General features: G+C 42.5%; 1 protein-coding gene across 3 annotated transcripts in view; it reads left to right on the forward strand.

The window, feature by feature from the left end:
• LOC121583493 (splicing factor, suppressor of white-apricot homolog) overlaps positions 1 to 25,356 on the forward strand; it is a 172,686-nt gene that overhangs the window by 56,346 nt on the left and 90,984 nt on the right. For all 3 annotated transcript variants that reach the window (XM_045225112.1, XM_045225111.1, XM_045225113.1), the window contains 3 exons: positions 14,377 to 14,728; positions 14,885 to 15,034; positions 15,163 to 15,256. In XM_045225112.1, the coding sequence (XP_045081047.1) occupies positions 14,377 to 14,728; positions 14,885 to 15,034; positions 15,163 to 15,256 (596 nt within the window). The remainder of the gene's footprint in view (positions 1 to 14,376; positions 14,729 to 14,884; positions 15,035 to 15,162; positions 15,257 to 25,356) is intronic.

Here is a 25,356-nt window from a genome sequence, read left to right on the forward strand (position 1 = left end):
TGATGTATTCTAACTCAGGCGAGCAGAACCTCGAGACTTCCTTAATATTAAAGATTGCGCACCAGCTGTTGTTGACAAAGAGACACACACCTCTCCCCTTGAGTTTACCCAAAGCTGCCGTTCTGTCCTGCCAATGCATCGAAAAACCAGCTAGATGTATATTATCCATGTCTTTGTTCAGCCACGACTCCAAGAAACATAGAGAGTTCTTCAAAGTTACAGTTCTTCAGGTCCCGTTGATAGGATAGTCTCGAACGGAGCTTGTCCAGTTTGTTCTTCAGTGATTGTAGAACGGAGGGTAGAGGCAGTTTATTAACTTGCCGACTTATTTTCGTCAGGGTGCCCGCACTTCGGCCTCGCTTACGCCGCCTCTTTCTTCTCCGAGTCCGGGTGATCAGGGCCTGGTCTTGGGTGAGCAGTATGTCCTGCACCACCGACTCGTTGAATTTAGAAATATTCCTCCAAATTGAGGTTAGTGATTTGCTGTTCTGATGTCCAGGAGCTCATAGGAAACGATGGCGGAAACATTATGTACAAAAAAGGTTACGATCAGCGCAGAAAAACACACTAAATAGCACAATTGGTCAGGAGCCCGTAAAGCAGCAGCTATCCAATCCAGCGACATTCCTGTTGGGTGAAATGCGCCGATGAGGCAATGCAGCCTACTGTACACCTCATTAGTTTTAACAGTCCACAGACAAGCATCTCACAATACACTGTACTGTACATCCATCCACAATGACTCACCAACACTCCCCCGCTAAAGCAGTCCGTCTATTTATCAGTTTCACCCACCCCACTTTAAACAGTTGCTCGCCTCGACTTGCCTCGCCTGGGCTCATTGGCTACTGCAGATCCGTGTGCGTCGCTTTCATCTCCATTAATGCCATTTTTTTTTCCTAGAGACAGTTATGGAGGGGGTACTTTAAATTGTCTTGTATAGCAGAGGGAAGCTGGCTGCTACCAATGAACGTTTTCCCTGCTAAGCAAGCTGTTACCCTGCAGGTTATGGATCGTTATGCATTCAGTAAGTGGGCTATTTTATTAACCAGCAGATGCTGTTCGCAGGCCGACCTTCTGTTTTGCAAACCTTTTCAAATCGAATCAAATCAAATTGTATTTGTCACAAACACGTGTTTAGCAGATGTTATTGTGGGTGTAGCGCAATGCTTGTGCTTCTAGCTCCGACAGTGCAGTAATATCTAACAAGTAATATCTAACAATTTCACAACATATACACACAAATCTAGTAAGGAATGGAATTTAAGAGTATATACATATATGGACAATGACAGAGCGGCATGGACTAAGATACAGTAGAATATTATAGAATAGAATACAGTATATACATATGAGCTGAGTAGTGCAAGATATGTAAACATTATTAAAGTGACTTGTTCCATTTCCTAAAGTGGCCAATGATTTCAATAGGCAGCAGCAGCCTCTAATGTCCTAGTGATTGCTATTTAACAGTCTGATGGCCTTGAGATAGAAGCTGTTTTTCATTCTCTCGGTCCCAGCTTTGATGCACCTGTACTGACCTCGCCTTCTGGATGATAGCGGGGTGAACAGGCAGTGGCTCGGTTAGTTGATGTCCTTGATGATCTTTTTGGCCTTCTTGTGACATCGGGTGCTGTAGGTGTCTTGGAGGGCGGGTAGTTTGCCCACTTTTAGTTTTGCCCAAGAGAGCAGCACAGGAATGGAATTAAAGTTATTATATTCTATCACCCCCTGTCTGGTTTGAATTGCAATCCCAGGTTCAGTGCTGTAAGCATCTCACCAGACACAAACTGGCCTGATGGGTATTGGTTGGTGACTGTTCTTGAACTTCAACACTACTCGTGGCGCTGTGCTCAAGAGGCTGCCTATGAAAATGATTACCATTTGGAGTGGTTCTAGAAGGAGCAGCACTTTAATGTCTACTAAAGTATATGGTTTGGAGAGAAAAACAACTTTGTTGAAAAATACACTGCTCAAAAAAATAAAGGGAACACTTAAACAACACAATGTAACTCCAAGTCAATCACACTTCTGTGAAATCAAACTGTCCACTTAGGAAGCAACACTGATTGACAATAAATGTCACATGCTGTTGTGCAAATGGAATAGACAACAGGTGGAAATTATAGGCAATTAGCAAGACACCCCCAATAAAGGAGTGGTTTTGCAGTTGGTGACCACAGACCACTTCTCAGTTCCTATGCTTCCTGGCTGATGTTTTGGTCACTTTTGAATGCTGGCGGTGCTTTCACTCTAGTGGTAGCATGAGACGGAGTCTACAACCCACACAAGTGGCTCAGGTAGTGCAGCTCATCCAGTATGGCACATCAATGCGAGCTGTGGCAAGAAGATTTGCTGTGTCTGTCAGCGTAGTGTCCAGAGCATGGAGGCGCTACCAGGAGACAGGCCAGTACATCAGGAGACGTGGAGGAGGCCGTAGGAGGGCAACAACCCAGCAGCAGGACTGCTACCGCCGCCTTTGTGCAAGGAGGAGCAGGAGGAGCACTGCCAGAGCCCTGCAAAATGACCTCCAGCAGGCCACAAATGTGCATGTGTCTGCTCAAACGGTCAGAAACAGACTCCATGAGGGTGGTATGAGGGCCCGACGTCCACAGGTGGGGGTTGTGCTTACAGCCCAACACCGTGCAGGACGTTTGGCATTTGCCAGAGAACACCAAGATTGGCAAATTCGCCACTGGCGCCCTGTGCTCTTCACAGATGAAAGCAGGTTCACACTGAGCACATGTGACAGACGTGACAGAGTCTGGAGACGCCGTGGATAACGTTCTGCTGCCTGCAACATCCTCCAGCATGACCGGTTTGGCGGTGGGTCATTCATGGTGTGGGGTGGCATTTCTTTGGGGGGCCGCACAGCCCTCCATGTGCTCGCCAGAGGTAGCCTGACTGCCATTAGGTACCGAGATGAGATCCTCAGACCCCTTGTGAGACCATATGCTGGTGCGGTTGGCCCTGGGTTCCTCCTAATGCAAGACAATGCTAGACCTCATGTGGCTGGAGTGTGTCAGCAGTTCCTGCAAGAGGATGGCATTGATGCTATGGACTGGCCCGCCCGTTCCCCAGACCTGAATCCAATTGAGCACATCTGGGACATCATGTCTCGCTCCATCCACCAACGTCATGTTGCACCACAGACTGTCCAGGAGTTGGCGGATGCTTTAGTCCAGGTCTGGGAGGAGATCCCTCAGGAGACCATCCGCCACCTCATCAGGAGCATGCCCAGGCGTTGTAGGGAGGTCATACAGGCACGTGGAGGTCACACACACTACTGAGCCTCATTTTGACTTGTTTTAAGGACATTACATCAAAGTTGGATCAGCCTGTACTGTGGTTTTCCACTTTAATTTTGAGGGTGACTCCAAATCCAGACCTCCATGGGTTGATAAATTTGATTTCCATAGATAATTTTTGTGTGATTTTGTTGTCAGCACATTCAACTATGTAAAGAAAAAAGTATTTAATAAGATTATTTCATTCATTCAGATCTAGGATGTGTTATTTTAGTGTTCCCTTTATTTTTTTGAGCAGTGTATATTTTTGAAAGACTTTTGAGTCAGAAACACAAGGCTGTAAGGCTGTGATGGTGGGATCCTGAGGCGCTCTCTTGGCTCTTTGTGGTGTTAAGGTTAGGGGTTAGAGAGAGGCCAGTGGAGGATGGATGTGCTGTAACTGTGCTTTCAGAATAGCAGCTCCCTTGCTTAATCCTGCTGTCAAATAAAACTCCAGCTCTTAACTGAGCAGCAGGGGCATAGCCCTCTTCAGTCCTCCTCTGTCTTTGTCGCTCTCTCTCGCTCTCTCTCTTCTGTGTCTCTGTCTCTTTCCTTTCCTACGTTTGTATTTTGATCTCATTCTTGGATATAACAATTGAAAAGATTAGCATCTGTCAGTGAATCCTAACCCTTGACTCTGCATCAAGAGGGATGTAGCAAATTAATATAAATCATGTGAATGATGGCTCTCCTACAGGTTTCCAGCCTTGTGCATATTGGGAAGGTCTTCGTAACAGTCGACCAGAGCGGTGACTAATGAGTTAATATCATCCAGTTTTCCCTTTGACAAGAAAAGCCTCTTATTCCCCTTCTCCATCGCTTCCTCTTCCTCCCTCCCTCCCGCCATCCTTCCTTTTTCATTTTTCAATTTTCTGTCTCTCCATCCTGTACGCTCCATCAGGGAGGGAAACCACTGCCACAGTAGAAGACCCTGTAGAGTTAATAATGCACAAGCACAGCTCAGCAGACACACGCACAGACCCACACAGCCACATGCTGAACCGGAAGCCCTCATCCTCCAACTCCCACTATCTTGCTCTTAGTATTTAGCATTTATTAGGATCCCCATTAGCTGCTGCCAAAGCTTCCTGGGGTCCAAACAGGAATAAATTAATTACGTCACAACAACCTACATCATAAATAAAACAATACATCATACATCTATTATTTAAAAAAAAATACAATATAAAATGTACAATAATACAATATTACAATGTGTGTTTGTTTGTGTAGAGTGTATGCGTGTCTCCACAGACCTCGTTGTGCCGTGAGGTGTTGTTTTATCTGTTTTTTTAATCTGATTTTAATGCTTGCTTGAGTTACTTGATGTGGAAGAGAGTTCCATGTAGTCATGGCTCTATGAAGTACTGTGTGTTTCCCAGAGTCTGTTCTAGACTTGGGGACAGTGAAGAGACCCCTGGTTGCATGTCTTGTGGGGTATGTACAGTGGGGAGAACAAGTATTTGATACACTGCCGATTTTGCAGGTTTTCCTACTTACAAAGCATGTAGAGGTCTGTAATTTTTTATCATAGGTACACTTCAACTGTGAGAGACGGAATCTAAAACAAAAATCCAGAAAATCACATTGTATGATTTTTAAGTAATTAATTTGCATTTTATTGCATGACATAAGTATTGACAGGAGAGATTGACATGCATGTTATTGATATTAGCCCTCAATGTACATTTAAGGGCCAGACGTGCTGCTCTGTTCTGGACTAACTGTTCTGGGCCAATTTGCCTATGTCCTTCTTTGTGGCACTTGACCAAATAACTGGGCAGTAGTCCAGGTGGGAAAAAACTAGAGCCTGTAGGACTTGTTTTGTTGATTGTGATGTCAAGAAGGCTAAGTGTGGTAGCTGATGTGTATAATGTTGAGTCATCAGCGTAAATAGACACACTGGTCTAGATAGCTACCTTGAGGTATGCCTAACTCTACCTGGTTTACGTTAGAGAGGCATCCATTAAAGCAGGGTTTCCCAAACTCGGCCCTGGGCCCCCTCACCTGGTTGCACGTTTTGTTTTTTTGAATCAGCTGTGTATTGCTAGGGCAAACACCAAAACGTGCACCCATGGGAAACCCAGGACCGAGTTTGGGAAACCCTGCATTAAAGAAAACCCTCTGTGTTCTGTTAGACATGTAACCAGTGGCGGCTCCTGAAAAAATTCTCAGGAGGGGCAATTTTTCTGATGATTTAGGTGACCTACACACATTTTTAAAAAGATATGTCCAGCAACAACATGAAGACAGGGGCAGCATATAAGTCAATACCAGAAGCATTTATTGACTGATCTCAAAAGTGTTGGCTTACAAAAGCAAAATAAGTTATCACAGTAAAAATAATCTAGGGTGTTCTTTCACATTCCTCAACACTGCATAAACAATATGTATGGCTTTGTAAAAATGAACAACCATATTCTGGCCAATTGTATAGATTTGTAAATATGAACAACCATATTCTGGCCAATTGTATAGATTTGTAAAAATGAACATGAACAGATTTTTTATTTTTTTGAATGGCAGTACCTTTCAAACATGTCTGCTTGCAGTAAGGTAGCACTCACAAGGTGGCCAGAGAAAGAGAACCTTTCTTTGGTGTGATCCAGGATGGTGTTGCAGACCTCTTCAGACAGCCTCTGCTTCTCCTCTTCTCTCAAAGCTGTTCTGGGTCTTTTGGCTCCTGTTGCTTCTTGCAGCTGCTGTTGAGAGGAGTCCCTGAAGGCAAACAGACCAATGTGTTTGTTGGCTTTGTACAGTATTGTTGTCTATGTGATGCACAGGTATATGCAATGTATCCATGTATAGTACAAATACTTCAGTTCCACTTAAAATGGGCAGGGATGCATAAAGTCTTTAGTGTTTAAGTTAGCCTTTGTGTCTCACATAGCCTGGATGTTCAGCACAGTATACAGTGGTGCTCATAAGCTTATGATCCCATGCTAAAGTTGACTAAAAAGAGGAATAAAAAAGAAAAGAAAATTGGTGTCCTTAAAGGTTGGATTTTCCAACTTTTTTAATTAAGTCATTAAGATCAATTTCCAAAAGATGATTTTTTTATTTTTTTATTCCTCTTTTTAGTCAGCTTTAGAATGTGTTCATACACTTATGAGCACCACTGTACAGTACACATAGTATATAAAATAAGATAGATTACACCACTGGCCATATATAATGACAATAATGTAATTTCAAACACAAATGCAGTCTCCTTTCATGTATACATTTTCAAATAAAGCTCTGCTTTGAGAAAGATCGAATGATATTGTTTAATCTTTATCTTACCTTATGGCCTGCACACTGCTTGCGAAGCTGTCGAGGCACGTTTGATAAAGACAGCATCGATGTCCTTATTCTGTAGCTTCTGGTACGGTGGGCTGGTCAAATGAACCCAATGAACCCGTCCGGATGGCTTCAAAACATTCTATGAGGTCGTCTCGATTCTCGTAGACAGTGTTCACGACTCTGCTGTTGCTAACCTCATCGTTGTGGCGGCGGACAGCTAGCCTGTATCCCTCATCCAGTTGAGTGGCAATATTCACTCTCACCAAAGCAGACAATCTCAAACAGCTATCAATGTGGGTCTTTGACAGCTCATTTTTCTTAATCTTTTCTGAAAGATGGTGCATGTCGGTTACACCAGTCGCTGTCCAAGCGTTGCTGTCTGCCGTTCATGGTTACGTTACGTTACGTATGACGAAAGCGCGTAAGTGCAAGCCCTCAGACACCCATAGAGAATGTATTGAAAGCTCAGAAATTTGAAAAAAATATTTTACATTAGAGGCTATGAGAGACTTCTGGGCGATTTTCAACCTGACTGAAATCGCCCCAAAACGGGCGGGGACATTTGAAGCACGACTTTAGCCTGATTGGACATTTAGTGGCTGGCAGATCAGACGTGAACACTGAACTACTGTTGCCATGATATAATTGATTAGAAAAAAAATCCCTTCCTTTTCCCGTTTGGCAGTGCGTCGCCCATATCGCCCTATTGAACACACCGCCCATGCATGTAACTCTCAATCCACAATTTGGCACAGGGTGTAAAGCCATAACACGTTTCTTCAGCAGCAGCGATAATGTCAAAAGATGCACTTTCTAGTCTCATAAAACAACTACCATAATCTTCTTATTATCATTTTCTTTCAGCTAATCATCATTTGTGTCAGTGCCGTACATGTTGAGTACCCTTCCCTATAAGCATGCTGAAAGTCAGTTGTTAATTTGTTTCCTGTGAAATGGCATTGTATCTGGTCAAACAGCATTTTTTACAAAAATGTACTAAGGGTCGGTAGCAGGCTGATTGGTCGGCTGTTTGAACCAGTAAAGGGTGCTTTGCTATTCTTGGGTAGCAGAATGACTTTTTTTTTTCCTCCAGACCTGAGGGAACACACTTTCTAGTAGGCTTAGATTGAAGAGATACGAGTGGCAGTATAGTCCGCTACCATCCTCAGTAATTTTCCATCCAAGTTGTCATTACCAGGTGGTTTGTCATTGTTGATAGACAACAATATTTTTTTTACCTCTTCCCCACTCAGTTTAGTGAATAAAAAATGATGGTGCTTGTCTTTCATAATTTGGTCAGTTATGCATGGATATGAAGGTTCAGAGTTTTTTTTGCTAATCTTGCCAATGAAAAAGTCATTAAAGTAGTTTGCAATATCAGAGGGTTTTGTGATTAATTAGCCATCTAATTTAATGAAGGATGGTGCTGAATTCGCCTTTTTGCCAAAAATGGCATTTAAGGTGATTATTAATCTGATGGCTAGCCATATCAAACGGAATGTGAAAACTCAACTTAATACGGTTACTCAACTTAATACGATCTCGTTATGGTTTTGATTCTGAGCTGTCGAGAAAGAAGTCTGTGAGGGGACCATTTAAGATGAAGGTGCCATTTTGAGCAACCTCGCACTGACCACCACACCCACAAATCATGACAAACACCCCTCTCCCCCCTCTTGCTGCTGTTGCCATTGGCAATGAGCTGACAGAATCTGTTTATACAGTCTGGTAGCTGTTGTGAGTGCAAATTTGCCAGCTCAAGGTTGTCAGAACGAACCTGGCTAGCACCTCCCTAGGAATAAATTATTACACCTAAAAATAGCAAATTGTCATCGCACACACAGTAAGTTTGACACTCACACAATTAGCATTTCCCAATTTCCTACCCACAGTAAGAGTATGAACCGAACTTTGAATTGCACAAGGAACCCTTTGACTTGCACCATTGCACGGTGATGTACCACACCTTTATATTTCCCTGGCTACCCAAACTCCTTGCCCACGGATGTTAGTTTCTTCTCCGCAATGAGTCTGGATCTGAGTACCAACCTGAAAGTTTCTAGAATGGAAATTCATTCTAGACCGTCTGATTGGTCCCAGAAACTAATGGGTTGGGCCAGAGCCAGAACACTCGTTGATAAAGCAGCATTTTGAAAATGTGTCATTGGCTTTGATACTGGTTAGAGAATATCCAATTGCTGATGACGATATTTTGTACAAAACCCTTCATTTTGACACCACAAATGACTTCAATGATTGCAGTCTCAGACTGAAGTATGTAGCGAACGATAGATCAGCGGAATAATTCAGTTTGAGTCGTCAGGCAACCTTTACAGTGGCTTACAAGGCACCCCCCTTAGCATTTTTCCTATTTTTTTGCCTTATAACCTGGAATTAAAATGGATTTTTTGGGGGTTTGTATCATTTGATTTACACAACATGCCTACCACTTTGAAGATGCAAAATGAAAAAAAAATTGTGAAACAAACAAGAACTATTCACCCCCTCCCCCCAAAGTCAATACTTTGTAGAGCCACCTTTTGCAGTAATTACAGCTGCAAGTATCTTGGGGTATGTCTCTATAAGCTTGGCACATCTCTGGGGTTTTTGCCCATTCTTCAAGGCAAAACTGCTCCAGCTCCTTCAAGTTGGATGGGTTCCGCTGGTGTACAGCAATCTTTAAGTCATACCACAGATTCTCAATTGGATTGAGGTCTGGGCTTTGACTAGGCCATTCCAAGACATTTAAATGTTTCCCCTTAAACCACTCGAGTGTTGCTTCAGCAATATGCTTAGGGTCATTGTCCTGCTGGAAGGTGAACCTCCGTCCCAGTCTCAAATCTCTGGAAGACTGAAACAGGTTTCCCTGTATTTATCGCCATCCATCATTCGTTCAATTCTGACCAGTTTCCCTGTCCCTGCCGATGGAAAAACATCCCCACAGCATGATGCTGCCACCACCATTCTTCACTGTGGGGATGGTGTTCTTGGGGTGATGAGAGGTGTTGGGTTTGCGCCAGACATAGCGTTTTCCTTGATGGCCAAAAAGCTCAATTTTAGTCTCATCTGACCAGTGTGCCTTCTTCCATATGTTTGCAATGGCTTTTTTCTGGCCACTCTTCCATTAAGCACAGCTCTGTGGAGTGTACCGCTTAAAGTGGTCCTATGGACAGATACTCTAATCTCCGCTGTGGAGCTTTGCAGCTCCTTCAGGGTTATCTTTTGTCTCTTTGTTGCCTCTCTGATTAATGCCCTCCTTGCCTGGTCTGTGAGTTTTGGTGGGTGGCCCACTCTTGGCAGGTTTGTTGTGGTGCCATATTCTTTCCAGTTTTTAATTATGGATTTAAGGGATGTTCAAAGTTTCTGATATTTTTTTATAACCCAACCCTGATCTGTACTTCTCCACAACTTTGTCCCTGACCTGTTTGGAAAGCTCCTTGGTCTTCATGGTGCCGCTTGCTTGGTGGTGCCCCTTGCTTAGTGGTGTTGCAGTCTCTGGGGCCTTTCAGAACAGGCGATATATATATATATATATATATATATATATATATATACTGAGATCATGTGACAGATCATGTGACACTTAGATTGCACACAAGTGGACTTTATTTAACTAATTATGTGACTTCTGAAGGTAATTGGTTGCACCAGATCTTATTTAGGGGCTTCATAGCAAAGGGGGTGAATACATATGCACGCACACTTTTCCATAATTAATTTCTTATAATTTTTTGAAACAAGTAATTTTTTTCATTTCACTTCACCAATTTGGACTATTTTGTGTATGTCCATTACATGAAATCCAAATAAAAATCCATTTAAATTACAGGTTGTAATGCAACAAAATAGGAAAAACGCCATTATATTTGAAAATATAATCTGAACACTTATGAGTTAATCCGTCAGTTGTTTTATTCATAACTTGACTGTGTTGATACCGGACGGTGTGCAAGTATGATTTCTTATTCCTGCTGTAAATTACTTTCTCTGAGCTGCTGATATGCTTGATTGAGTCCGAAATGGGAAGTGTGATTGTAATGATAGGCTTTGGAAATGAGTCTTTGCTAATTGTTTTTGATATCCGCTTTTACACGCATTATGATTTCCAACAAGCTGATCCTAATTATTCTTGTTGGACAAAAGACTGGAAGAAATTATTATTTTTGTTCCCCATTTTTTCCCCATCCTCAACTGACAAAGTACATTTTATTAATTGGACGGCAATCAGGAATAGATTATTAAACATTTTAATTTCTATCAGTTTGGAGTTGAGCGAGGAGTCCTCTGTGAGCGAGGCTAAGATCCTATTAGCAATGAGGTCAGACCTAAATATATATATATATATATATATATATACAGTGGGGAAAAAAAGTATTTAGTCAGTCACCAATTGTGCAAGTTCTCCCACTTAAAAAGATGAGAGAGGCCTGTAATTTTCATCATAGGTACACGTCAACTATGACAGACAAATTGAGGAAAAAAAATCCAGAAAATCACATTGTAGGATTTTTAATGAATTTATTTGCAAATTATGGTGGAAAATAAGTATTTGGTCACCTACAAACAAGCAAGATTTCTGGCTCTCACAGACCTGTAACTTCTTCTTTAAGAGGCTCCTCTGTCCTCCACTCGTTACCTGTATTAATGGCACCTGTTTGAACTTGTTATCAGTATAAAAGACACCTGTCCACAACCTCAAACAGTCACACTCCAAACTCCACTATGGCCAAGACCAAAGAGCTGTTAAAGGACACCAGAAACAAAATTGTAGACCTGCACCAGGCTGGGAAGACTGAATCTGCAATAGGTAAGCAGCTGGGTTTGAAGAAATCAACTGTGGGAGCAATTATTAGGAAATGGAAGACATACAAGACCACTGATAATCTCCCTCGATCTGGGGCTCCACGCAAGATCTCACCCCGTGGGGTCAAAATGATCACAAGAACGGTGAGCAAAAATCCCAGAACCACACGGGGGGACCTAGTGAATGACCTGCAGAGAGCTGGGACCAAAGTAACAAAGCCTACCATCAGTATCACACTACGCCGCCAGGGACTCAAATCCTGCAGTGCGAGACGTGTCCCCCAGCTTAAGCCAGTACATGTCCAGGCCCGTCTGAAGTTTGCTAGAGTGCATTTGGATGATCCAGAAGAGGATTGGGAGAATGTCATATGGTCAGATGAAACCAAAATAGAACTTTTTGGTAAAAACTCAACTCGTCGTGTTTGGAGGACAAAGAATGCTGAATTGCATCCAAAGAACACCATACCTACTGTGAAGCATGGGGTTGGAAACATCATGCTTTGGGGCTGTTTTTCTGCAAAGGGACCAGGACGACTGATCCGTAAAGGAAAGAATGAATGGGGCCATGTATCGTGAGATTTTGAGTGAAAACCTCCTTCCATCAGCAAGGGCATTGAAGATGAAACGTGGCTGGGTCTTTCAGCATGACAATGATCCCAAACACACCGCCCGGGCAACGAAGGAGTGGCTTCGTAAGAAGCATTTCAAGGTCCTGGAGTGGTCTAGCCAGTCTCCAGATCTCAACCCCATAGAAAATCTTTGGAGGGAGTTGAAAGTCTGTGTTGCCCAGCGACAGCCCCAAAACATCACTGCTCTAGAGGAGATCTGCATGGAGGAATGGGCCAAAATACCAGCAACATTGTGTGAAAACCTTGTGAAGACTTACAGAAAACATTTGACCTGTGTCATTGCCAACAAAGGGTATATAACAAAGTATTGAGAAACTTTTGTTATTGACCAAATACTTTTTTTCCACCATAATTTGCAAATAAATTAATTAAAAATCCTACAATGTGATTTTCTGGATTTTTTTTTCTCATTTTGTCTGTCATAGTTGACGTGTACCTATGATGAAAATTACAGGCCTCTCTCATCTTTTTAAGTGGGAGAACTTGCACAATTGGTGGCTGACTAAATACTTTTTTTCCCCACTGTATACACATACAGTGGGGAGAACAAGTATTTGATACACTGCCGATTTTGCAGGTTTTCCTACTTACAAAGCATGTAGAGGTGTGTAATTTTTATCATAGGTACACTTCAACTGTGAGAGACGGAATCTAAAACAAAAATCCAGAAAATCACATTGTATGATTTTTAAGTAATTCATTTGCATTTTATTGCATGACATAAGTATTTGATACATCAGAAAAGCAGAACTTAATATTTGGTACAGAAACCTTTGTTTGCAATTACAGAGATCATACGTTTCCTGTAGGTCTTGACAAGGTTTGCACACACTGCAGCAGGGATTTTGGCCCACTCCTCCATACAGACCTTCTCCAGATCCTTCAGGTTTCGGGGCTGTCTCTGGGCAATACGGACTTTCAGCTCCCTCCAAATATGTTCTATTGGGTTCAGATCTGGAGACTGGCTAGGCCACTCCAGGACCTTGAGAAGCTTTCTTACGGAGCCAGTCCTTAGTTGCCCTGGCTGTGTGTTTCGGGTTGTTGTCATGCTGGAAGACCCAGCCACGACCCATCTTCAATGCTCTTACTGAGGGAAGGAGGTTGTTGGCCAAGATCTTGCGATACATGGCCCCATCCATCCTCCCCTCAATACGGTGCAGTCGTCCTGTCCCCTTTGCAGAAAAGCATCCCCAAAGACTGAAGTTTCCACCTCCATGCTTCACGGTTGGGATGGTGTTCTTGGGGTTGTACTCATCCTTCTTCTTCCTCCAAACACGGCGAGTGGAGTTTAGACCAAAAAGCTCTATTTTTGTCTCATCAGACCACATGACCGTCTCCCATTCCTCCTCTGGGTCATCCAGATGGTCATTGGCAAACTTCAGACGGGCCTGGACATGCGCTGTCTTGAGCAGGGGGACCTTGCGTGCGCTGCAGGATTTTAATCCATGATGGCGTAGTGTGTTACTAATGGTTTTCTTTGAGACTGTGGTCCCAGCTCTCTTCAGGTCATTGACCAGGTCCTGCCGTGTAGTTCTGGGCTGATCCCTCACCTTCCTCATGATCATTGATGCCCCACGAGGTGAGATCTTGCATGGAGCCCCAGACCGAGGGTGATTGACCGTCATCTTGAACTTCTTCCATTTTCTAATAATTGCGCCAACAGTTGTTGCCTTCTCACCAAGCTGCTTGCCTATTGTCCTGTAGCCCATCCCATCCTTGTGCAGGTCTACAATTTTATCCCTGATGTCCTTACACAGCTCTCTGGTCTTGGCCATTGTGGAGAGGTTGGAGTCTGTTTGATTGAGTGTGTGGACAGGTGTCTTTTATACAGGTAACGAGTTCAAACAGGTGCAGTTAATACAGGTAATGAGTGGAGAACAGGAGGGCTTCTTAAAGAAAAATGAACAGGTCTGTGAGAGCCGGAATTCTTACTGGTTGATAGATGATCAAATACTTATGTCATGCAATAAAATGCAAATTAATTACTTAAAAATCATACAATGTGATTTTCTGGATTTTTGTTTTAGATTCCGTCTCTCACAGTTGAAGTGTACCTTTGATAAAAATTACAGACCTCTACATGCTTTGTAAGTAGGAAAACCTGCAAAATCGGCAGTGTATCAAATACTTGTTCTCCCCACTGTATATATATATATATACACGTTACCCCACTCGGCACTGCAGCGCACACACACACTCTAAGACAGTAAGCAGGCCTGTCTCATCCAGTGCTGACTTACACGTCTGCTTGTTAATAGGGAGGCACGCAAAAACACATGCAATTGAAGTATTGGCATGAATTCCTTTTTGAGCCGTGAGCTATTGTGAGATGTAAATTGATCATATCCTCTCTCTCTCTGACCTCTCCACAGCTAACATGGCAGCAATGTATTATGGGTACTGCATGCTACCTGATGGGAACTACTGCCTGGCTCCGCCTCCCCCAGGGATAGATGCCAACGCTTACTACAGCTCCCTGCCCTCTGGCAGCATGCTGGCCACGCCCTCTTACTCTGGAGCCCCGCCTCCTCCAGGGACCACTCCACCTCCTGAGCCAACCACACGGTTCATCTACACGGCTCCTCCGACTACATTTCCCATTATCCCACCACCAACTACAGTTCCCATGATCCCACCACCAACTCCAGTTCCCAGCCAGGTCCCAGTCCGCCTCTCAACCCCTCCTGCTCCTGTTGTACCTGCTGCTGTCATACCAGAGACCAGGTGTGTGGTGTGGACACTTATTGGAGAGAAGTGGAAATATTTTTTCTCAATCCTCATACTACCTATTTTTCCCCACATAATGTGATGCATTGCTAAACAACTTTCTCTCTCTCGCTCTCTCTCTCTCCACTCACTCATCTTTCCCGCTTCAATCAGTTCGCGGTCCCAGGCTCCAGTTGCTGTGGCAGCGCCGGCCATCATTCCCCCTCCCCCTGACATCCAACCGGTTATTGACAAGCTGGCTGAGTACGTAGCTAGGAACGGTGTCAAGTTCGAGACCAGCGTCCGCGTCAAGAATGACCCGAGGTAAGCAGAAAGAGCAGAAACAGACTATTTCTGCTCTTCTCTTTGCTGAATAAAGGAGGATGGCTCACAATGTACTATTTGTTCAATATAATGGCTGTACATCTTGTGTGTTTCTATCTCCAACACAGGTTTGACTTTCTGCAGTCCTGGAACCAGTACAACACCTATTATGAGTTCAAGAAGCATTACTTCATGAAGAAAGAGGGAATCAGCCTGCCAGAGGTATTATTGTGTGTATGCGCATGTGATATTTTTGGCAGCAGCTACTCTTCCTGGGGTCCGGCAAAATTAAGGCAGATATACCATTTTAAAAACATTACAATACATTCATAACAGATTTCACAACACACTAAGTGTGTGCCCTCAGGCCCCTACTCTTCTACCACATATCTACAATCACAAAATCCATGTGGTACGTGTGTGGATAGTGCGTATGTTATCATGTGTGTGTATGCATGTGTCTGTGCCTATGTTTGTGTTGCTTCACAGTCCCCGCTGTTCCATAAGGTGTATTTTTATCTGTTTTTTAAAATCTGATTATACTGCTTGCATCAGTTAACTGATGTAGAATAGAGTTCCATGTAGTCATGGCTCTATGTAGTACTGTGCGCCTCCCATAGTCTGTTCTGGACTGTGAAGATACCTCTGGTGGCTTGTCTTGTGGGGTATGCATGGGTGTCTGAGCTGTGTGCTAGTCATTTAAACAGACAGCTCTGTGATTTCAACATGTCAGTACCTCTCACAAATAGAAGTAGTGATGAAGTCAATTTCTCCTCCACTTTGAGCCAGGAGAGATTGACATGCATATTATTAATGTTTGCTCTCTGTGTACATCCAAGGGCCAGCCGTGCTGCCCTGTTCTGAGCCAATTGCAATTTTCCTAAGTCCCTCTTTGTGGCACCTGACCACACGACTAAACAGTAGTCCAGGTGCGACAAAACTAGAACCTGTAGGACCTGCCTTGTTGATGGTGCTGTTAAGAACGTAGAGCAGAGATTTATTATGGACAGACTTCTCCCCATCTTAGCTACTGTTGTACCAATATGTTTTGACCATGACAGTTTACAATCCAGGGTTACTCCAAGCAGTTTAGTCACCTCAATTTGCTCAATTTCCACATTATTTATTACAAGATTTAGTTAATGATTTAGTGAATGATTTGTCCCAAATGCATTGCTTTTAGTTTTTGACATATTTAGGACTAACTTATTCCTTGCCACCCGTTTTGAAACTAACTGCAGCTTTTTGTTAAGTGTTGCAGTGATTTCACTCGCTGTAGTAATAATATAATAATAATAATATGCCATTTAGCAGACGCTTTTATCCAAAGCGACTTACAGTCATGCGTGCATACATTTTTTTTAGTAGCTGACGTTGTATAGTGTTGAGTCATCCGCATACATTTACATTTACATTTACGTCATTTAGCAGACGCTCTTATCCAGAGCGACTTACAAATTGGTGCATTCACCCTATAGCCAGTGGGATAACCACTTTACAATTTTTTTTTGTAAAGTGGGGGGGTTGGGGTAAGGGGGGGGTAGAATGATTACTTTATCCTATCCCAGGTATTCCTTAAAGAGGTGGGGTTTCAAATGTCTCCGGAAGGTGGTGAGTGACTCCGCTGTCCTGGCGTCGTGAGGGAGCTTGTTCCACCATTGGGGTGCCAGAGCAGCGAACTGTTTTGACTGGGACACACTGGCTTTACTCAAAGTAATGTCATTAGTAAAGATTGAAAAAAATAAGGGGCCTAGACAGCTGCCCTGGGGAATTCCTGATTCTACCTGGATGATGTTGGAGAGGCTTCCATTAAAGAACACCCTCTGTGTTTTGTTAGACAGGTAACTCTTTATCCACAATATAGCAGGGGGGTGTAAAGCCATAACACAAGTTTTTCCAGAAGCAAACTATGATCGATAATGTCAAAAGCCGCATTGAAGTCTAACAAAACAGCCCCCACAATCTTTTTATCATCAATTTCTCTCAGCCAATCATCAGTCATTTGTTTAAGTGCTGTGCTTGTTGTATGTCTTTCCCTATAAGCATGCTGAAAGTCTGTTGTCAATTTGTTTACTATAAAATAGCATTGTATCTGGTCAAACACAATTTTTCCCAAAACTTTACTAAGGGTTGGTGACAGGCTGATTGGTTGGCTATCTGAGCCAGTAAAGGGAGCTTTACTATTCTTGGGTAGCGGAATGACTTTTGCTTCCCACCAGGCCTGAGTGCACACACTTTCTAGTAGGCTTAAATTGAGGATATGACAAATAGGAGTGGCAATATCATCCGCTCTTCCACACTCACTTTACTGAATTCAAAATTGCAATTCTTGTCTTTCATAATTTGTTCAGATATACTTGGATGTGTAGTGTCAGCGTTTGTTGCTGGCATATCATGACTTGGTTTGCTAATCTTGCGAAGAAAAAATCTAATTAAAGTAGTTGGCAATATCAGTCAGTTTTGTGATGAATGAGCCATCTTTTTCAATGAACGATGGAGCTGAGTTTGCCTTTTTTCCCAAATTTAATTGAAGGTGCTCCAAAGCTTTTTACTATCATTCTTTATGTCATTTATCTTTGTTTCATAGTGTAGTTTCTTCTTCTTTTTATTCAGTTTAGTCACATGATTTTTCAATTTGCAGTACGTTTGCCAATTGGTTGTGCAGCCAGACTTATTTGCCATTCCTTTTGGCTCATCCCTCTCAACCATAACATTTTTCAATTCCTCGGCAATCCACAGGGATTTAACAGTTTTTACAGTCATTTTCTTAATGGGTGCATGCTTATTAGTAACTGGGATAAGCAATTTTATAAATGTGTCAAGTACAACGTCTGTTTGCTCCTCATTACAGACCAACAAATAGTCTTTACATCAACAACATAGGAATGACTACAAAATTTATTGTATGACCTCTTATACGCTATATTAGGCCCACCCTTTGGAACTTTGGTTTTCCTAGATATGGCTACTATATTGTGGTCACTACAGCCGATGGATCTGGATACTGCTTTCAATCACGTTTCTGCAGCATTAGTAAAGATGTGATCAATACATGTTGATGATTTCATTCCTGTGCTGTTTGTAACTACCCTGGTAGGTTGACTGATAACCTGAACCAGGTTGCAGGCACTGGTTACAGTTTGAAGCTTTTTCTTGAGTGAGCAGCTTCATGAAAGCCAGTCAATATTTAAATCACCCAGAAAATATACCTCTCTGTTGATATCACATACATTATCAAGCATTTCACATATGTTATCCATATACTGACTGTTAGCACTTGGTGGTCTATAGCAGCTTCCCACAAGAATGGGCTTTATTACTTCAACAGTATTTAACATGAGATCCTCTCTAATCTTTACAGGAATGTGGTTCTGAATATAAACAGCAACACCTCCACCACTGGCATTTCTGTCTTTTCTGTAAATGTTATAACCTTGTATTGCTACCACTATATCATCAAAGGTATTGTCTAAGTGAGTTTCATAGACAGTCAGAATATGAATGTCATCTGTTACTAGTAAGTTATTAATTTCATGAACCTTGTTTCTTAAGCTACATACAGTACCAGTCAAAAGTTTGGACACACATTTACATTTACATTTTAGTCATTTAGCAGACGCTCTTATCCAGAGCAACTTACAGTTAGTGAGTGCATACATTTTCATACTGGCCCCCCATGGGAAACGAACTAACAACCCTGGCGTTGCAAGCGCCATGCTCTACCAACTGAGCTACACACCTACTCATTAATTTGTACATTTTACATTTTAGTCATTTAGCAGACGCTCTTATCCAGAGCGTCTTACAGTTAGTGAGTGCATTTTCTTCATTTTTTTATTTTATTTTATTTTATTTATACTCAAGGGTTTTTCTTTATTTTTACTGTTTTCTACATTGTAGAATAATAGTGAAGACATCACAACTATGAAATAACACATATGGAATCATGTAGTAACCAAAAAAGTGTTAAACAAATCAAAATATATTTTTATATTTTAGATTCTTCAAAGTAACCACCCTTTGCCTTGATGACAGCTTTGCACACTCTTGGCATTCTCTCAACCAGCTTCACCTGGAATGCTTTTCCAACAGTCTTGAAAGAGTTCCCACATACAGTGGGGGAAAAAAGTATTTAGTCAGCCACCAATTGTGCAAGTTCTCCCACTTAAAATGTTCATCATAGGTACACGTCAACTATGACAGACAAAATGAGAAAAAAATATCCAGAAAATCACATTGTAGGATTTTTAATGAATTTATTTGCAAATTATGGTGGAAAATAAGTATTTGGTCACCTACAAACAAGCAAGATTTCTGGCTCTCACAGACCTGTAACTTCTTCTTTAAGAGGCTCCTCTGTCCTCCACTCGTTACCTGTATTAATGGCACCTGTTTGAACTTATCAGTATAAAAGACACCTGTCCACAACCTCAAACAGTCACACTCCAAACTCCACTATGGCCAAGACCAAAGAGCTGTCAAAGGACACCAGAAACAAAATTGTAGACCTGCACCAGGCTGGGAAGACTGAATCTGCAATAGGTAAGCAGCTTGGTTTGAAGAAATCAACTGTGGGAGCAATTATTAGGAAATGGAAGACATACAAGACCACTGATAATCTCCCTCGATCTGGGGCTCCACGCAAGATCTCACCCCGTGGGGTCAAAATGATCACAAGAACGGTGAGCAAAAATCCCAGAACCACACGGGGGGACCTAGTGAATGACCTGCAGAGAGCTGGGACCAAAGTAACAAAGCCTACCATCAGTAACACACTACGCCGCCAGGGACTCAAATCCTGCAGTGCCAGACGTGTCCCCCTGCTTAAGCCAGTACATGTCCAGGCCCGTCTGAAGTTTGCTAGAGTGCATTTGGATGATCCAGAAGAGGATTGGGAGAATGTCATATGGTCAGATGAAACCAAAATATAACTTTTTGGTAAAAACTCAACTCGTCGTGTTTGGAGGACAAAGAATGCTGAGTTGCATCCAAAGAACACCATACCTACTGTGAAGCATGGGGGTGGAAACATCATGCTTTGGGGCTGTTTTTCTGCAAAGGGACCAGGACGACTGATCCGTGTAAAGGAAAGAATGAATGGGGCCATGTATCGTGAGATTTATAGTGAAAACCTCCTTCCATCAGCAAGGGCATTGAAGATGAAACGTGGCTGGGTCTTTCAGCATGACAATGATCCCAAACACACCGCCCGGGCAACGAAGGAGTGGCTTCGTAAGAAGCATTTCAAGGTCCTGGAGTGGCCTAGCCAGTCTCCAGATCTCAACCCCATAGAAAATCTTTGGAGGGAGTTGAAAGTCCGTGTTGCCCAGCGACAGCCCCAAAACATCACTGCTCTAGAGGAGATATGTATGGAGCAATGGGCCAAAAATACCAGCAACAGTGTGTGAAAACCTTGTGAAGACTTACAGAAAACGTTTGACCTGTGTCATTGCCAAGAAAGGGTATATAACAAAGTATTGAGAAACTTTTGTTATTGACCAAATACTTATTTTCCACCATAATTTGCTAATAAATTCATTAAAAATCCTACAATGTGATTTTCTGGATTTTTCTTCCTCATTTTGTCTGTCATAGTTGACATGTATCTATGATGAAAATTACAGGCCACTCTCATCTTTTTAAGTGGGAGAACTTGCACAATTGGTGGCTGACTGAATACTTTTTTTCCCCACTGTATGGGTGGTCCTCTGTAGCTCAATTGATAGAGCATGGTGCTTGTAACGCCAGGGTAGTGGGTTCGATCCACGGGATAACCCATACGTAAAAATGTATGCACACATGACTATAAGTCGCTTTGGATAAAAGCATCTGCTAAATGGCATATTATTATTATTATTATTATTATTATTATTATTATTATAAGCGCAAACCAGATGGGATGGCATATCGCTGCAGAATGCTGTGGTAGCCATGCTGGTTAAGTGTGCCTTGAATTCTAAATAAATCACAGTGTCACCAGCAAAGCACCCCCACTCCATCACACCTCCTCCATGCTTCACGGTGGGAACCACGCATGCGGAGATCATCCGTTCACCTACTCTGCGTCTCACAAAGAAACAACGGTTGGAACCAAAAATCTCAAATTTGGACTCATCAGACCAATGGACAGATTTCCACCGGTCTAATGTCCATTGCTTGTGTTTCTGGGCCCAAACAAGTCTCTTCTTCTTATTGGTGTCCTTTAGTAGTGGTTTATAGGCAGCAATTCGACCATGAAGGCTTGATTCATGCAGTCTCCTCTGAACAGTTGATGTTGAGATGTGTCTGTTACTTGAACTCTGTGAAGCATTTATTTGGGCTGCAATTTCTGAGGCTGGTAACTCTAATGAAGTTATCCTCTGCAGCAGAGGTAACTCTGGGTCTTCCTTTCCTGTGGCGGTCCTCATGAGAGCCAGATTCATCATACCGCTTGATGTTTTTTGTGACTGCACTTGAAGAAACATTCAAAGTTCTTGAAATGTTCTGTATTGACTGACCTTCCTGTCTTAAAGTAATGATGGACTGTCGTTTCTCTTTGCTTATTTGAACTGTTCTTACCATAATATGGACTTGGTCTTTTACCAAATAGGTCTATCTTCTGTATACCACCCCTACCTTGTCCACACAACTGATTGGCTCAAACGCATTTAGAAGGAAAGATATTCCACAAATTAACGTTTAACAAGGCTCACCTGTTAATTGAAATGTATTCCAGGTGACTACCTCATGAAGCTCATTGAGATAACGCCAAGATTGTGCAAAGGTGTCATCAAGGCAAATGGTGGCTACTTTGAAGAATCTCAAATATAAAATATAATTTGATTTGTTTAACACTTTTTGGGTTACTACATGATTCCATATGTGTTATTTCACAGTTTATGTCTTCACTATTATTCTACAATGTAGAAAATAGTAAAAATAAAGAAACACCCTTGAATGAATAGTGTGTCCAAACTTTTGACTGGTACTGTATGTACCTTAAGAAACAAGGTTCATGATATTATTTACTTGCTGGTAACAGATTATGCTATGAAAGGAATGATTTGGGTGGATCCCATCCTCCTTATAAAACGTGTTTTGTTTCCAAAAGGTATCGAAATTGTCCACAAAAGTTACACACATTGAGCTGCAATAATCACGTAGCCAGTTGTGAAGAGAAATAATCCTGCTAAAGCGTTCAATGCCACAATTCAGAGAGGGCACAGGGCCAGATATGATGGGTCTTTTATTAGTGTCTAGCAGAGAGTCAATCAGCTCTTTGAAATCCAGTTTCAACTGTTCAGAGCTGCTCTTCATAATGTCATTATAACCCACATGGACTGCAATAGAATCAATGTCCATGTTCTGGCATAGTACATTCGGGAGCAGCTTAATAATGTAATTTACTCGAGCTCCGGGATAGGACATTGTTTTTGCACCTGGAACAGTCACATTTCTTACCATGGAGCTGCCCAAAATCATGGCTGGTGAGAAGGACGAGGAAATCCGCCCACTCCCACGCTTCACAGGATGGTGCAGGCCTCCGACAGATGGAGAAGCCCTGCTCGATCCAGAGCAGGGACGGAAGGTTGCCGACGTCGACTTTGAACTCGTAGGGAAGAAGTAGGAGTAGGCATAGCGGCCGCAGACACCAGTATCCAAAGCGACGAAGGTGCAGGAAGGTCAGGCTCCAGGGCGTCGACTATTCGTTGTTTGTATCCGCTCCGGGCCTCAGTTTCTTACGTATGCTGGGGACCTGCGTGATCAAGGAAGCCACCTCAAGTCTATAATCCTCGGCAAGCAAACAATTGCCGCATTGGAACTCTGAGTGATCCAGTTTGTCCCGAAACAAAGCGTAGTAGATATAGCGCTGGAACCGTTCATTTACTTCTCCAGACAAAGAGGGCTCCATTGAAAAACTGATCTGGGACTAACTTCGTTAGCTTAATCGCTAAAGTTAGCAGCTTAGCCAAGTTAGCGGTTCTTTCAAGCATTCTTTAACCTGTCAGTTAAGTGGGATTCCGGGACAAGAAATACCGGTCATAGCTGTTAAAAGCTAACTGTGTCACGGAATCCATGCAAAAACAAGTTTGGTATTTATGTTTAATAAAGATTGGTCATGTTTTAGTTAAAATAACAAACCGAGTGTTTCTAGTATACAGTGTTCAGCTGCGCACTCTGATGACGTAGTGATGTATCACCTCGTATTGCATTGTTGTCATCACCGGGAGTCTGTGTAGAGTTATTAGTCAGTCAGTCATTCAGTGATCCTCTGCCTCCCTTTTCCCTCTGCCTCCCTTTTCCCTCTCCCTGAGCACAGTGTGCGTTTAATACCATTTTGCTTGAATTAATTATATACCTTCTCGGGATGTGATTGATCTTTAGTCAATATTGCCTTTCATTCACTGAAATGCTGTCCAGGTTGCTTTTTAAAATGCTCTAAAGCATTTGAAGGCGTGACTCTTAGGCTTTCATGTTTGAGATCAGAGATCATCAATTGTGTGTGCCTCTCATGCTGTCCAGATAACAAAAGGCCTGCCTGCCCTTGACTCATGCGTACGCTCTGGGGTTACTGGGGAAAAAGGAGGCGGTTTAAGCAGTCCGCTTATCATAAACCAAGCCGATTCTACTTAACAAAAGGCTTGTCAAGGCTGTTTGAAAGATTTGTTTTGCTCACCAGGTTGCCTTTGGTGTGGTGTTCTCAATGAATGGCACCTGCCTGTTCAGCTCCTTGATTCAGGCCAAGGTGCGCAGCACTACCCTCCTCAACAACCCGTCTCTCTCTTTCTCTCACAATTTTTCTGTCTCTCTCTGTCTCTCTCACTCTTTTTTTTTTTTTTAATGAGAGGACCTTGGTTTTTAAGTATAACCAACCTAAGCCTGTGAATTAACCCAGGGCCAAGCAAAGCATTTAGCCATGCAGCCGTGCTTCCTTTTCTTCATCAAGCCCCTGGTTTTATTACACAATGGATGGATGTCAGGTACTTCTCCATTATTCAACAGAGAGAGTCATTTATATGTATTTTTTACTTTCTCACTGGTACTTTTCTAGTGCTCACGAATCTAGCCACGACCCAACACATTAACAGTGCAGCGATACGTGTATAAAGTATTAAAAGGTACTTGAAACTCAGTCTGCATTTTACATGGCTCATCTCTTGGTGGACATGTCCTCTGTGGACATGTATTCGATTGTGTGACATTTGAAAGCTGTTAAAGAGAATACTGTTCATTAGTGAAAAAGCAGTTGGCTGGTAATTGTTAATGGGCTCAGGTGGGAGGGAGACGTAAGTACTTTGTAAAGAGCGGCAGGTAGCTTAGTGGTTAAGAGCGTTGTGCCAGTAACCGAAAGGTCGCTGGTTCTAATCCCCGAGCCGACTAGATGAAAAATCTGTCGATGTGCCCTTGAGCAAGGCACTTAACCCTAATTGCTCATGTAAGTCGCTTTGGATAAGAGCGTCTGCTAAATGACTAAAATGTAAATGTAAAACAAAAGATATCAAGGGTGAGCAGTAACAGACAGAGAAACAATATATTAATCAATTTGCTGGCTAAGTGCTTAAAGTGGTTTATTTGTAGCACTGGCACGTACGATGCTCGAGCTGATAACATTATAAAACAAACTTTAAAGGCAGGGGAATTATATAAAAAAGTGCATGAGACTATGCCTTTCAAACTTTTATTTTAAAGCACCCATGCTTTTTGAATGATTGGTCTTCGCCACCTGGTTAAATTAATTTACTGATCCCAGCGCGTTCCCTGCACATGATTGAACTTAGAGGAAATGTGCCTTTAAAAGGGTCTCACTGCGCAGGTTGTTAACCTGTGTCAGATTAAATCCCGCCATTAGTCTTTAACGAGGATGTTGAAGGTATTTACTCCTTGGTTCTCTGTGTACTCTGGGTGAGTTTGTGTAAAAACGGCTAGCTGGAGCTGGTCGGAGCGGTCAGCTGGATATGCCCTCACCCGCTATATACTTAATACTGATTGGTTTGGTTCTGCCCACTATAGTGCTGTCTGGTTAGAACATGATATTGAGGCCCATCACTGTACTCTTGATAGTCACCACACACACACACACAGAGACAAAGATGTTTCCATTTGAAGATGTTTTATATGATTGTGTGCTTATATTCACTGGACGCACACACTTCAGTAAGGAACAGCATGTAAAAAGTCTGTCAGTAACACAATACTTGCCGGGCACTAACTAAATGTGAAGGGATGTGGTGTCCTGCAGCGCATCCAAGCGCCCTGATTGGTTGGATGAACAGAGGTATGAATGGGTGATTGACAGGGCTGCAGGCCAATCAAGGTTGAGAGGGCCGGCCATTTTACTGCCG

Source organism: Coregonus clupeaformis, chromosome 15 (assembly GCF_020615455.1).
Source record: "Coregonus clupeaformis isolate EN_2021a chromosome 15, ASM2061545v1, whole genome shotgun sequence".
Classification (NCBI taxonomy): Eukaryota; Metazoa; Chordata; class Actinopteri; order Salmoniformes; family Salmonidae; genus Coregonus; species Coregonus clupeaformis.